This window comes from Oncorhynchus gorbuscha, linkage group LG03 (genome assembly GCF_021184085.1).
Source record: "Oncorhynchus gorbuscha isolate QuinsamMale2020 ecotype Even-year linkage group LG03, OgorEven_v1.0, whole genome shotgun sequence".
NCBI lineage: Eukaryota > Metazoa > Chordata > Actinopteri > Salmoniformes > Salmonidae > Oncorhynchus > Oncorhynchus gorbuscha.
Window position 1 is genome coordinate 102,263,877 of NC_060175.1, and position 14,449 is coordinate 102,278,325.

Genomic DNA, 14,449 nt, shown 5'->3' on the forward strand with positions numbered 1-14,449 from the left:
TTGGTCAGATGCTCGTTTAAATTCTGGGTCCATAAGTGTTAAGAAGAGACCCGGAACGAAGGGCTCCACCCTCTCTGTGTGAAGAGCTCCACCCTCTCTCTGTGAAGAGCTCCACCCTCTCTGTGTGAAGAGCTCCACCCTCTCTCTGTGAAGAGCTCCACCCTCTCTGTGTGAAGAGCTCCACCCTCTCTCTGTGAAGAGCTCCACCCTCTCTGTGAAGAGCTCCACCCTCTCTGTGTGAAGAGCTCCACCCTCTCTCTGTGAAGAGCTCCACCCTCTCTGTGAAGAGCTCCACCCTCTCTCTGTGAAGAGCTCCACCCTCTCTGTGAAGAGCTCCACCCTCTCTCTGTGAAGAGCTCCGCCCTCTCTGTGAAGAGCTCCACCCTCTCTGTGTGAAGAGCTCCACCCTCTCTGTGTGAAGAGCTCCAACCTCTCTGTGTAAAGAGCTCCACCCTCTCTGTGTGAAGAGCTCCACCCTCTCTGTGTGAAGAGCTCCACCCTCTCTGTGTAAAGAGCTCCACCCTCTCTGTGTGAAGAGCTCCACCCTCTCTGTGAAGAGCTCCACCCTCTCTGTGTGAAGAGCTCCACCCTCTCTGTGAAGAGCTCCACCCTCTCTGTGTGAAGAGCTCCACCCTCTCTGTGTGAAGAGCTCCACCCTCTCTGTGTAAAGAGCTCCACCCTCTCTGTGTGAAGAGCTCCACCCTCTCTGTGTGAAGAGCTCCACCCTCTCTGTGAAGAGCTCCACCCTCTCTGTGTAAAGAGCTCCACCCTCTCTGTGTGAAGAGCTCCACCCTCTCTGTGTGAAGAGCTCCACCCTCTCTGTGAAGAGCTCCACCCTCTCTGTGTAAAGAGCTCCACCCTCTCTGTGTGAAGAGCTCCACCCTCTCTGTGTGAAGAGCTCCACCCTCTCTGTGTGAAGAGCTCCACCCTCTCTGTGAAGAGCTCCACCCTCTCTGTGTGAAGAGCTCCACCCTCTCTGTGAAGAGCTCCACCCTCTCTGTGTGAAGAGCTCCACCCTCTCTGTGTGAAGAGCTCCACCCTCTCTGTGTAAAGAGCTCCACCCTCTCTGTGTGAAGAGCTCCACCCTCTCTGTGTGAAGAGCTCCACCCTCTCTGTGAAGAGCTCCACCCTCTCTGTGTAAAGAGCTCCACCCTCTCTGTGTGAAGAGCTCCACCCTCTCTGTGTGAAGAGCTCCACCCTCTCTGTGAAGAGCTCCACCCTCTCTGTGTGAAGAGCTCCACCCTCTCTGTGAAGAGCTCCACCATCTCTCTGTGAAGAGCTCCACCCTCTCTGTGAAGAGCTCCACCCTCTCTGTGAAGAGCTCCACCCTCTCTGTGTGAAGAGCTCCACCCTCTCTGTGAAGAGCTCCACCCTCTCTGTGAAGAGCTCCACCCTCTCTGTGTGAAGAGCTCCACCCTCTCTGTGAAGAGCTCCACCCTCTCTGTGTGAAGAGCTCCACCCTCTCTGTGTGAAGAGCTCCACCCTCTCTGTGTGAAGAGCTCCACCCTCTCTGTGTGAAGAGCTCCACCCTCTCTGTGTGAAGAGCTCCACCCTCTCTGTGTGAAGAGCTCCACCCTCTCTGTGTGAAGAGCTCCACCCTCTCTGTGAAGAGCTCCACCCTCTCTGTGTGAAGAGCTCCACCCTCTCTGTGTGAAGAGCTCCACCCTCTCTGTGAAGAGCTCCACCCTCTCTGTGAAGAGCTCCACCCTCTCTGTGAAGAGCTCCACCCTCTCTGTGAAGAGCTCCACCCTCTCTCTTTACAAGTCTATGTTCCATTCCCTTTCCGAAAATTCAAAAGAAGCGAAATCGTGATTTAGTCAAAATAATCCGAGGTGAAAAACCCAAACTGCTGATCGTAGTAAAACTGCAGCATGTTCTCTCAGCCTCAAACATGTTCTCTCAGCCTCAAACATGTTCTCTCAGCCTCAACCATGTTCTCTCAGCCTCAAACATGTTCTCTCAGCCTCAACCATGTTCTCTCAGCCTCAACCATGTTCTCTCAGCCTCAAACATGTTCTCTCAGCCTCAACCATGTTCTCTCAGCCTCAAACATGTTCTCTCAGCCTCAACCATGTTCTCTCAGCCTCAAACATGTGTAGAATTACAGGGGGAGTTGCAAAACAGCACTACGCCACCGTCTCCCCTTGTTTTCCAATAAGAGCTCATATGAACATCTTTAAATCCATGTCTCAGTTGTTTCAAGGACTTAAAAATCCTTCTTTACAAAACTTCTTCAGGATTGGTGGGTCACCTGCCGGACAGTTGAGCTAATGTAGGCTAATGCGATTAGCATGAGGTTGAGCTAACGTAGGCTAATGCGATTAGCATGAGGTTTTTTTTTAAATGATTTTTTAAAATGATATTCATCAAGAATCAACGGGTAAATGAATGAATTTAAACGTCCCTTTAAGATAATGATAAGTGTTTTACGATGCTGGTATGATCCTCTTGACGGGAAAACACACAGAGGCAGTGACGGAACGTAGTTCTGTGAGGACAGAGTTCCCAGCAAAAGGGTCAAAACAGCTAATTTCCCGTCAGAGAGATTTTACAGCATCACTGTTCACGAGATTATGAGCAATTATAATCTGATCTAATCACTTCCTGATAACTGTAACCATGAACATATTTAGCAAGAAGTAGCTATGATCCTATAGCATCATATTTACTGAATAGACACAAGTATGATACAATAGTAAACAAACATTAAGAACACCTGGTGTCTCCATGACATAGACTGACCAGGTGTCTCCATGACATAGACTGACCAGGTGTCTCCATGACATAGACTGACCAGGTGTCTCCATGACATAGACTGACCAGGTGTCTCCATGACATAGACTGACCAGGTGTCTCCATGACATAGACTGACCAGGTGTCTCCATGACATAGACTGACCAGGTGTCTCCATGACATAGACTGACCAGGTGTCTCCATGACATAGACTGACCAGGTGTCTCCATGACATAGACTGACCAGGTGTCTCCATGACATAGACTGACCAGGTGAATCCAGGTGAAAGCTATGATCCCCCTTACTGTTCTCTTTTCTTGTTCAATCCACTTCAATCAGTGTAGATGAAGGAGAGAGGAAACGGGTTAAAAATATATTTTTTTAAAGTCCTTGAAACAATTGAGACATGGATTGTGTATGTGTGCCATTCAGAGGGTGAACGGACAAGACAAGGTGCACCGGTTTGTGTCAAGAACGGCAACACTGCTGGGTTTTTCCATGCTCACCAGGTTCCCATGTGTATAAAGAATGGTCCACCACCCATTTTGACACAACTGTGGAAAGCAATGGACTCAACATGGGCAAGCATCCCTGTGGAACGCTTTCGACACCTTGTAGAGTCCATGCCCCCGACGAACTGAGGCTGTTCTGAGGGCAATTTGTGAGTGAGTGAGTGAGAGAGAGAGAGAGAGAGAGAGAGAGAGAGAGAGAGAGAGAGAGAGAGAGAGAGAGAGAGAGAGAGAGAGAGAGAGAGAGAGAGAGAGAGAGAGAGAGAGAGAGAGAGAGAGAGAGAGAGAGAGAGAGAGAGAGAGAGAGAGAGAGAGAGAGAGAGAGAGAGAGAGAGAGAGAGAGAGAGAGAGAGAGAGAGAGAGAGAGAGAGAGACAGAGAGAGAGAGAGAGAGACAGAGAGACAGAGAGAGAGAGAGAGAGAGAGAGAGAGAGAGAGAGAGAGAGAGAGAGAGAGAGAGAGACAGAGAGAGAGAGAGAGAGAGAGAGAGAGAGAGAGAGAGAGAGAGAGAGAGAGAGAGAGAGAGAGAGAGAGAGAGAGAGAGAGAGAGAGAAAGCTATAGGCTATCCAATACCTATTGTGGCAGTGTAGGCGGGGTGCCCATTTTACAAGGAAGTTGTTTTGATGTGTTTTGAAGCACTTAGAACCAACGCTGACGTAAAGTAGCCTACTTACTGAACGTGTGTGACAAGTTCCAAGGATTCCATGCGCACTGAGCCACTACCCGTCTAACAGGTGCTGTGCGTCTAGCCGTGTCAAAAGCCCGGACACCGCTCTCATATGGGGGACTGTCTACGCAAAACCTGCCCCTGTCTGGAGACGCTATGGGTCAGGCTGTTTGGCGACAAGAAGAACACCGAATGTAGTCACACAGTGGAGGGGATCTCGAACGATGTCGCCGAGGACGAGTGTGTAGAGATCTCGGATAATGGCAGGCGGTCATTCACGAGGAACCCGAGGAACTCGATGCGTCGGGATGCGCCCCAGCCCACGGAAAGCGCGATCTACATGGCTTTGTGGAGATTTGAGGCACGAGAAAAAGATGAGTTGTCGTTCCAAGAGGGAGATCTGTTCAACGTCATCAGTCGATCCGGAGACTGGTGGTCTGCGCGTAAAATAGACAGGAATGGGCGCGTTCTGGCGAAGGGGATTGTGCCAAATAACTACCTGGCAAGGGGAGAGTCTGTCAACGCACAGCCGTGAGTATCGACTCCAATCCTCCTTCTAGTGTCATGCTTCATTAACTGTACAGTATGTGTGTGCGATGCTTATGTTTATATGTTTCATGTAAACAACCCCATCTCTGAGATATGAGATATAAGGTAAGATTGGACGTGGAGACTGGACACAGTCATGAAAATCTACACAACTTCCCCTTTTGGTTCTATTCTCTTTTATTATTGCTGCTTTTTTAAATGGGAACTACAGATGTTACTATTTCAATTGAACAGTGGAAGTGATTCTGACCAGCCTGAGCAAGTTGGGCGCTTCGCCACGTTTAATTTATTGCAGTACACCCGTTCAAAGTCCAAGCCCGAACCAAAGAAGCAAAGTGTTTCTTTTAACTACGTGATAACATTTACTATCAATCATAATAGTTAATCTTTATTGTCCGTTTTGTGTACAATGTGTCAGCATAGACCCTATTCACTGATATGACCTGAATAGAATAAAATAACAATAGAATATTCAGTCTTGATTTTGTCTTCAATTCCAGATAAGATGAGATCATATCACAATTCATCATGTTAGTGATGTGAACAGATATACTGTTTCATAAAGTTTATTATTTATAGTCTATGTCATCTCTGTCTCTCTCTCTCTGTTTCTCTCTCTCTCTCTCTGTTTCTCTCCCTCTCTCTCTGTTTCTCTCTCTCTCTCTCTCTCTCTCTCTCTCTCTCTCTCTCTCTCTCTCTCTCTCTCTCTCTCTCTCTCTGTCTCTCTCTGTCTCTCTCTGTCTCTCTCTGTCTCTCTCTCGCTGTCTCTCTCTCTCTCTCTCTCTGTCTCTCTCTCTCTCTCTCTCTCTCTCTCTCTCTCTCTCTCTCTCTCTCTCTCTCTCTCTCTCTCTCTCTCTCTCTCTCTCTCTGTCTCTCTCTCTCTCTCTCTCACTCTGTCTCTCTCTCTTATTCTGTCTCTCTCTCTGTCTCCCTCTCTCTGTTCCTCTCTATCTCTGTTGCTCTCTGTGTCTCTCTGTGTCTCTCTGTCTCTCTCTCTCTATCTCTCCTTATCTCTTACCAGATGGTACTTTGGGAAGATGAATCGGTTTGAAGCCCTGAGCCAAATTCTTTCTCCAGGGAATGGAGAGGGTGCCTTCCTTATCCGTGTCAGTGAGAAAGGCCAGGTGGGCTACGTCCTCTCAGGTGGGTGTTGGTGTATGTCAAAACAGAGAGAAGCAAGGAAGTGGAGGGTGTGAATATGCCCAATGCCCATACATACAACCCGAGAGGTCCTGGAGAGTTATGTATGCAGGCTTTTGATCCAGCCCTATGGTTAAAAACCTAGCTCAACCAATCAGGGTTTTAATGATCTGTTGCTCGGGTAATTACCATATTCCTAGAGCTGTCTTTACCCGTGTAACTGCGGGCACGCAATCCTCTGAACTTGTCTTGTTTCCCCCTTGAACCACTCCCATTTCCCCATTGAACCACTCCTATTTCCCCGTTGAACCACTCCCATTTCCCCGTTGAACCACTCCCATTTCCCCCTTGAACCACTCCCATTTCCCCCTTGAACCACTCCCATTTCCCCATTGAACCACTCCCATTTCCCCCTTGAACCACTCCCATTTCCCCCTTGAACCACTCCCATTTCCCCATTGAACCACTCCCATTTCCCAATTGAACCACTCCCATTTCCCCCTTGAACCACTCCCATTTCCCCCTTGAACCACTCCCATTTCCCCCTTGAACCACTCCCATTTCCCCCTTGAACCACTCCCATTTCCCCATTGAACCACTCCCATTTCCCCCTTGAACCACTCCCATTTCCCCATTGAACCACATTCTAACTGTGATCCTGGACTGCTTTACCCAGTGAGTCTGTGTGTGTGTGTGTGTGTGTTTGTGTGTGTGTTCACAGTCAAAGTCGGCAACCAAGCCAAGCACTTCAAGATCTGTGAGCAGGATGGTCAGTATTGGCTGGAACAGACCCATCCCTTCAACACCCTGATAGACCTGGTGGAGTATTACACCACACACACACTGGGATCTGTGTCCCGCCTGGGGGAGGCCTGTACCAGGGTAAATTTATTTTATTTATTTTTTATTTCACCTTTATTTAACCAGGTAGGCTAGTTGAGAACAAGTTCTCATTTGCAACTGCGACCTGGCCAAGATAAAGCATAGCAGTGTGAATAGACAACACAGAGTTACACATGGAGTAAACAATTAACAAGTCAATAACACAGTAGAGAAAAAAGGGGAGTCTATATACAATGTGTGCAAAAGGCATGAGGAGGTGGGCGAATAATTACAATATTGCAGATTAACACTGGAGTGATAAATGATCATGTACAGGTAGAGATATTGGTGTGCAAAAGAGCAGAAAAGTAAATAAATAAAAACTGTGGGGTTGTGGTAGGTGAAAATGGGTGGGCTATTTACCAATAGATTATGTACAGCTGCAGCGATCGGTTAGCTGCTCAGATAGCTGATGTTTGAAGTTGGTGAGGGAGATAAAAGTCTCCAACTTCAGCGATTTTTGCAATTCGTTCCAGTCACAGGCAGCAGAGTACTGGAACGAAAGGCGGCAAATGATGTGTTGGCCAGTCACAGGCAGCAGAGTACTGGAGCCACTGAATAGGCCAGCCGACTAGCCAAATGATGTGTTGGCTTTAGGGATGATCAGTTTGAGATACACCTGCTGGAGCGTTTTACTAGTGCTACGGATGGGTGTTGCCATCGTGACCAGTGAACTGAGATAAGGCGGAGCTTTACCTAGCATGGACTTGTAGATGACCTGGAGCCAGTGGGTCTGGCGACGAATATGGTTGAAAAGCGCATTTGGCCAGCCGACTAGAGCATACAAGTCGCAGTGGTGGGTAGTATAAGGTGCTTTAGTGACAAAACGGATGGCACTGTGATAAACTGCATCCAGTTTGCTGAGTAGAGTGTTGGAAGCAATTTTGTAGATGACATCGCCGAAGTCGAGGATCGGTAGGATAGTCAGTTTTACTAGGGTAAGCTTGGCAGCGTGAGTGAAGGAGGCTTTGTTGCGGAATGGATATAGGTCTGTAACAGTTTGGGTCCAGGGTGTCTCCCCCTTTGAAGAGGGGGATGACTGCGGCAGCTTTCCGGTTTTACTGGCGTTTAGGAGTGTTGTATGGCAATCCTTGGGGATCTCAGACGATATGAAAGAGAGGTTGAACAGGCTGGTAATAGGGGTTGCGACAATGACGGCGGATAGTTTCAGAAATAGAGGGTCCAGATTGTCAAGCCCAGCTGATTTATACGGGTCCAGGTTTTGCAGCTCTTTCAGAACATCTGCTATCTGGATTTGGGTAAAGGAGAACCTGGAGAGGCTTGGGCGAGGAGCTGCGGGGGGGCCGGAGCTGTTGGCCGAGGTAGGAGTAGCCAGGCGGAAGGCATGGCCAGCCGTTGAGAAATGCTTGTTGAAGTTTTCGATAATCATGGATTTGTCGGTGGTGACCGTGTTCCCTAGCCTCAGTGCAGTGGGCAGCTGGGAGGAGGTGCTCTTGTTCTCCATGGACTTCACAGTGTCCCAGAACTTTTTGGAGTTGGAGCTACAGGATGCAAACTTCTGCCTGAAGAAACTGGCCTTAGCTTTCCTGACTGACTGCGTGTATTGGTTCCTGACTTCCCTGAACAGTTGCATATCGCGGGGACTTTTCGATGCTATGGCAGTCCGCCACAGGATGTTTTTGTGCTGGTCGAGGGCAGTCAGGTCTGGAGTGAACCAAGGGCTGTATCTGTTCTTAGTTCTGCATTTTTTGAACGGAGCATGCTTATCTAAAATGGTGAGGAAGTTACTCTTAAAGAATGACCAGGCATCCTCAACTGACGGGATGAGGTCAATGTCCTTCCAGGATACCCAGGCCAGGTCGATTAGAAAGGCCTGCTCACAGAAGTGTTTTAGGGAGCGTTTGACAGTGATGAGGGGTGGTCGTTTGACTGCGGCACCGTAGCGGATACAGGCAATGAGGCAGTGGTCGCTGAGATCCTGGTTGAAGACAGCGGAGGTGTATTTGGAGGGCCAGTTGGTCAGGATGACGTCTATGAGGGTGCCCTTGCTCACAGAGTTAGGGTTGTACCTGGTGGGTTCCTTGATGATTTGTGTGAGATTGAGGGCATCTAGCTTAGATTGTAGGACTGCCGGGGTGTTAAGCATATCCCAGTTTAGGTCACCTAACAGAACAAATTCTGAAGCTAGATGGGGGGCAATCAATTCACAAATGGTGACATTACTTTGCAGGCTATCTCTGCAGTAGACTGCAACTCCTCCCCCTTTGGCAGTTCTATCTTGACGGAAGATGTTATAGTTGGGTATGGAAATCTCAGAATTTTTGGTGGCCTTCCTGAGCCAGGATTCAGACACAGCAAGGACATCAGGGTTAGCAGAGTGTGCTAAAGCAGTGAGTAAAACAAACTTAGGGAGGAGGCTTCTGATGTTGACATGCATGAAACCAAGGCTTTTTCGATCACAGAAGTCAACAAATGAGGGTGCCTGGGGACATGCAGGGCCTGGATTTACCTCCACATCACCCGCGGAACAGAGAAGGAGTAGTAAGAGGGTGCGGCTAAAGGATATCAAAACTGGTCGCCTAGAGCATTGGGGACAGAGAATAAGAGGAGCAGGTTTCTGGGCATGGTAGAATATATTCAGGGCATAATGCGCAGACAGGGGTATGGTGGGGTGCGGGTACGGCGGAGGTAAGCCCAGGCACTGGGTGATGATGAGAGAGGTTTTGTCTCTAGACATGCTGGTTGTAATGGGTGAGGTCACCGCATATGTGGGAGGTGGGACAAAGGAGGTATCAGGGGTATGAGGAGTGGGACTAGGGGCTCCATTGTGAACTAAAACAATGATAACTAACCTGAGCAACAGTATACAAGGCATATTGACATTTGAGAGAGACATACAGCGAGGCATACAGTACTCATAGGTGTTGAATTGGGAAAGCTAGCTAAAACAGTGGATGAGACAACAGCTAATCAGCTAGCATAACAATAACAGGTAAAATGGCATTGAATAGGCAACGGGGCCGACAGATAAAACAAACATGCAGAATGGAGTACCGTGATTAATGGACAGTCCAGCGTGCATCAGCTATGTAGCCAAGTGATCAGAGTCCAGGGGCAGCGGTGGATGGGGCAGGGGGGCTGGACTGGCGAGTGTTATCCAGGTTAAAAAACTAACAATGACTAAATAGCTTGTAGCTAGTTAGCTGGTTAGCTTCTGGAGGTTCTTGAGTGTGTTCTAAAAATTAAAAATAATAGCGATTCCGTATCACATTGGGTGAGGCAGGTTTCCGGAAGGTATAAACAAATTTTTAAAAATCGGGAAGAGATAGAAAGTACATATGGGCCACTGCGTGTTTGGGACGCGGCGATGCAGATGGTTAGCAGGCCTGTGCTAACAAGCTAACAGATTAGCAGGCCGGGGTAAACAAGGTAGTAGTTAGCGGACCTGGGCTAAACAAGCTAGCAGTTAGCATGCCGAATTAGCAAGCAAGGAGATAGCGAGGGCTAGAGAGTTAGCCTTTGGAGGACGTCGCGATGGGGTGAGTCTGTTTATTCCTCTTCATGCAGTGACATCGATAGACCGGATGTTATGTGGAGGACCCAAAGCGACTCCGGGTATTGTAGCCCAGGAGTATGCTAGAACAATAGAGCAGAGAAGAGAGAGAGGAAGGGAGAGAGAGAAAAAGGGGAACGAACCTAAAAAGACCAGCAGGGGAAAAATGAACAGAGGGAAAAGCAAAATGACAAGACAATCTAAGACAAAACATGACACAGGAGCTCTGGCCGGGCTAGCTTCAAGCTACGTGGGTGGAAACGCTAGCCAGGAGTAATCAACCAGGGTTGCGGTTTAGCTCGATAGCTAGTTGTGAAGATCCAGCTGAAAAATGTTCCGTTTGCGGTGGGAATCCGGGGATAAAAAAAATAGGTCCGTTATGCTCTGGTTAGTGTCGCGTTGTTCGAACTGGCGAGAGCTTTCCGAGCTAAAGGTTAGCTGATGACCGGTTAGCTGAAGACCGCTAGCATAGCTGGTGGTTAGCTGGCTAGCTTCAGTTGAGGGGTTCCAGTTCCGAAGTAAATATAAATACTTTAGGAAAAGTAGCTACATTGGGTGAGGCGGGTTGCAGGAGAGTATTTGGAAGCTTAGGTTTCGCAAAATGTTTTTAAAGATATGCGAAGAAAAATATCTAAAACGAAAAAGAGACGATATTTACAGAGAGACGATACGACAGGACGACTTACTGCTACGCCATCTTGGAATACACACACACATACTCTTGGAATACACACCACACACTCTCTCTGTCTCTCTTCTCTCTCTCTCTCTCTCTCTCTCTCTCTCTCTCTCTCTCTCTCTCTCTCTCTCTCTCTCTCTCTCCCTCTCTCTCTCCCTCTCTCACTCTCTCTCTCACCCTACTCTCTCTCTCCCCTACTCTCTCCCTCTCTCACTCCCTCTCTCCCCCTACTCTCTCTCTCTCTCTCTCTCTCTCTCTCTCTCTCTCTCTCTCTCCCCCTCTCTCTCTCTTCCCCTACTCTCTCCCTCTCTCACTCTCTCTCTCCCCTACTCTCTCTCTCTTCCCTACTCTCTCCTCTCTCTCTCCCCCTACTCTCTGTCTCTCTCTCCCCCCCTACTCTCTGTCTCTCTCTCCCCCTCTCTCTCTCTCTCCCCCTCCCCCTACTCTCTCCCTCTCTCACTCTCTCTCTCCCCCTTACTCTCTGTCTCTCTCTCCCCCTACTCTCTGTCTCTCTCTCTCCCCCAACTCGCTAAAATTAGCTTTATCGGCATGATGTAACCAAAGCTTACTTTGGATATTTACAATATTACAATTATAAGAATCAAAATTGTCAACAATAACCAAGGGTCAAAATAACCATACATTGAACAATAACAATAAGTATACAGTAGAGGACATGTGCAGGTTGATTGGTCTGTCAGACACTGTCCCTCAACTTATGGCAGGCAGCAATGTAGTGCGCTGCCAACCCACAGCTCTCTGCGTCCTCCCCCAACAGGACGGGTAGCCTATCCTCATCAGAGAGGTCTTTGAAACCTTGAATCAGGGTTTCAAATTTGGGGAAATGACACTCTCTAATTGTTTTATATTTTTGACATTTTGTCAGGAAATGCAGCTCTGTCTCAGGTTTTGCTGTGGTGCAGTGGTTGCACAGCCTTTCCTCTACAGGAAGCCAGGTTTTCCTGTGTCTACCCTTCTCAATGACATGGCTGTGCTCACTGAGCCTGTACTTTGTCAAGGTTTTTCTAAGGTTTTGATGGTAACCATGGTCAAATAGTTAACCACAGTGTACCGTCCATTTAGGGCCAGATAGCACTGCATTTTGCTTTGTGCTTGCGTTTGTGTTTCCCAATAAGCAATTAAGTTTTGTTTTTGACTGTGTTGTAATTTGGTTTATCCTGATTGATTGGATGTTCTGGTCCTGAGGCTTCAGTGTGTTAGTAGAACAGGTTTGTGAACTCGGGCCCCAGGACCAGCTGGAGGAGGGGACTGAGGCTTCAGTGTGTTAGTAGAACAGGTTAGTGAACTCAGGACCAGCTGGATGAGGGGACTGAGGCTTCAGTGTGTTAGTAGAACAGGTTAGTGAACTCAGCCCCAGGACCAGCTGGATGAGGGGACTGAGGCTTCAGTGTGTTAGGAGAACAGGTTAGTGAACTCAGCCCCAGGACCAGCTGGATGAGGGGACTGAGGCTTCAGTGTGTTAGTAGAACAGGTTAGTGAACTCAGCCCCAGGACCAGCTGGATGAGGGGACTGAGGCTTCAGTGTGTTAGTAGAGCAGGTTAGTGAACTCAGCCCCAGGACCAGCTGGATGAGGGGACTCTATTCTTTGCTCAGCTCTTGGCATTTCAGGGCTTGGTATTGATATGGGTGTCACTGTATTTTATACGTTTCCCAAAACTGAATTGCTCTTTTTTGAGTTTTCCTTATTAGTGGATATTGTCCTAATTTTGCCCTGCATGTTTGTAGTTTTCCTCTGGACATGTAGGAGAATCTTACAGAACTCTGCATGCAGGGTTTCAATGGGGTGTTTGTCCCATTTGATGAAATCATGTTTTGCAAGTGGACCCCACACCTCGCTGCCATAAAATGGACCCCACACCTCGCTGCCATAAAGTGGACCCCACACCTCACTGCCATAAAGTGGACCTCACACCTTGCTGCCATAAAGTGGACCCCACACCTCGCTGCCATAAAGTGGACCCCACACCTCGCTGCCATAAAGTGGACCCCACACCTCGCTGCCATAAAGTGGACTCCACACCTCGCTGCCATAAAGTGGACTCCACACCTCGCTGCCATAAAGTGGACTCCACACCTCGCTGCCATAAAGTGGACCCCACACCTCGCTGCCATAAAGTGGACTCCACACCTCGCTGCCATAAAGTGGACCCCACACCTCACTGCCATAAAGTGGACCCCACACCTCACTGCCATAAAGTGGACCCCACACCTCGCTGCCATAAAGTGGACCCCACACCTCACTGCCATAAAGTGGACCCCACACCTCACTGCCATAAAGTGGACCCCACACCTCGCTGCCATAAAGTGGACTCCACACCTCGCTGCCATAAAGTGGACTCCACACCTCGCTGCCATAAGGTGCAATTGGTTCAATGACATATTCAATTCGTTTCGCCAAATTTAAACCGGTATTTCAATATGAATTTGTTGTTATTGGCCCTGTTTTCTCTCTCAGTTCATTCACTGCCTCATTAAGGTGTCCAGTTGAGCTTATATTTAAACCTCAGTAATTGTAGTGTGTACAGTACTCTATATATTTAAACCTCAGTAATTGTAGTGTGTACAGCACTCTATATATTTAAACCTCAGTAATTGTAGTGTGTCCAGTTGAGCTTATTTTTAAACCTCAGTAATTGTAGTGTGTACAGTACTCTATATATTTAAACCTCAGTAATTGTAGTGTGTACAGTACTCTATATATTTAAACCTCAGTAATTGTAGTGTGTACAGTACTCTATATATTTAAACCTCAGTAATTGTAGTGTGTACAGTACTCTATATATTTAAACCTCAGTAATTGTAGTGTGTACAGTACTCTATATATTTAAACCTCAGTAATTGTAGTGTGTACAGTACTCTATATATTTAAACCTCAGTAATTGTAGTGTGTACAGTACTCTATATATTTTGTACCAATTGAGAACTTTGGTCTAATTCCCTGAGATCTGGATCTTCTCTGGAAAATCATTATTTTAGTATTTTTGGGGTTTACTGCCAGAGCCCAGGTCTGGCAGTACTGCTCGAGCAGGTCCAGGCTCTGCTGTAGGCTATGTGCTGTGGGGGTTTACTGCCAGGGTCCAGGTCTGGCAGTACTGCTCCAGCAGGTCCAGGCTCTGCTGTAGGCCATGTGCTGTGGGTGACAGCAAGCATAGGTCATCTGCCAAGAACAGACATTTAAACTCTGAATTCTGGAGACTAACACCAGGGGCTGAGGATTGTTCTGGAATAGGGGTCAATTCGTTAATGTAAATATTGAAGAGTGCAGGGCTCAGATTGCAACCCTGGCGAAGGCCCCGCCTTTGGTTAAGGAATTCCGTTATTTTCTTGCCAATTTTGATGCTGCACGTATTGCCAGTATACATTGATTTAATTATATCATATGTTTTACCCCCTACACCACTTTCAATAACTTTGTAGAACAGTCTTGTATGCCAAATAGAATCAAATGCTTTTTGGATGTCGATAAAGCAAGCGTATATTTTGGTATTATTTTGGTGGACATGTTTATCTTTCAGGGTGTGTAGGGTGTAAATATGATCAGTCATGCAATGTTTTGGTATAAATCCAATTAGCCTTTTACTCAAGACATTGTGCTTATTAAGGAAGTTTAGAACTCTCACGTTTATAATACTACAGAAAACCTTCCCCAGGTTACTGTTCACACAAATGCCTCTGTAATTGTTAGGGTCAATTTTGTCTCCGTTCTTAAAGATTGGGGTTATGAGTCCTTGATTCTTGATGTCAGGGAAATAAC

At 47.5% G+C, this 14,449-nt stretch overlaps 1 protein-coding gene across 1 annotated transcript in view; it reads left to right on the top strand.

Moving 5' to 3' along the window:
• The first annotated feature begins 3,814 nt into the window (after nt 1–3,814).
• LOC124032394 (protein-tyrosine kinase 6-like) overlaps nt 3,815–14,449 on the top strand; it is a 33,475-nt gene continuing 22,840 nt past the window's right edge. Inside the window, exons 1-3 of the mRNA XM_046344769.1 lie at nt 3,815–4,440; nt 5,480–5,601; nt 6,320–6,480. Of these exons, the coding sequence (XP_046200725.1) occupies nt 4,022–4,440; nt 5,480–5,601; nt 6,320–6,480 (702 nt within the window). The 5' untranslated portion in view covers nt 3,815–4,021. The remainder of the gene's footprint in view (nt 4,441–5,479; nt 5,602–6,319; nt 6,481–14,449) is intronic.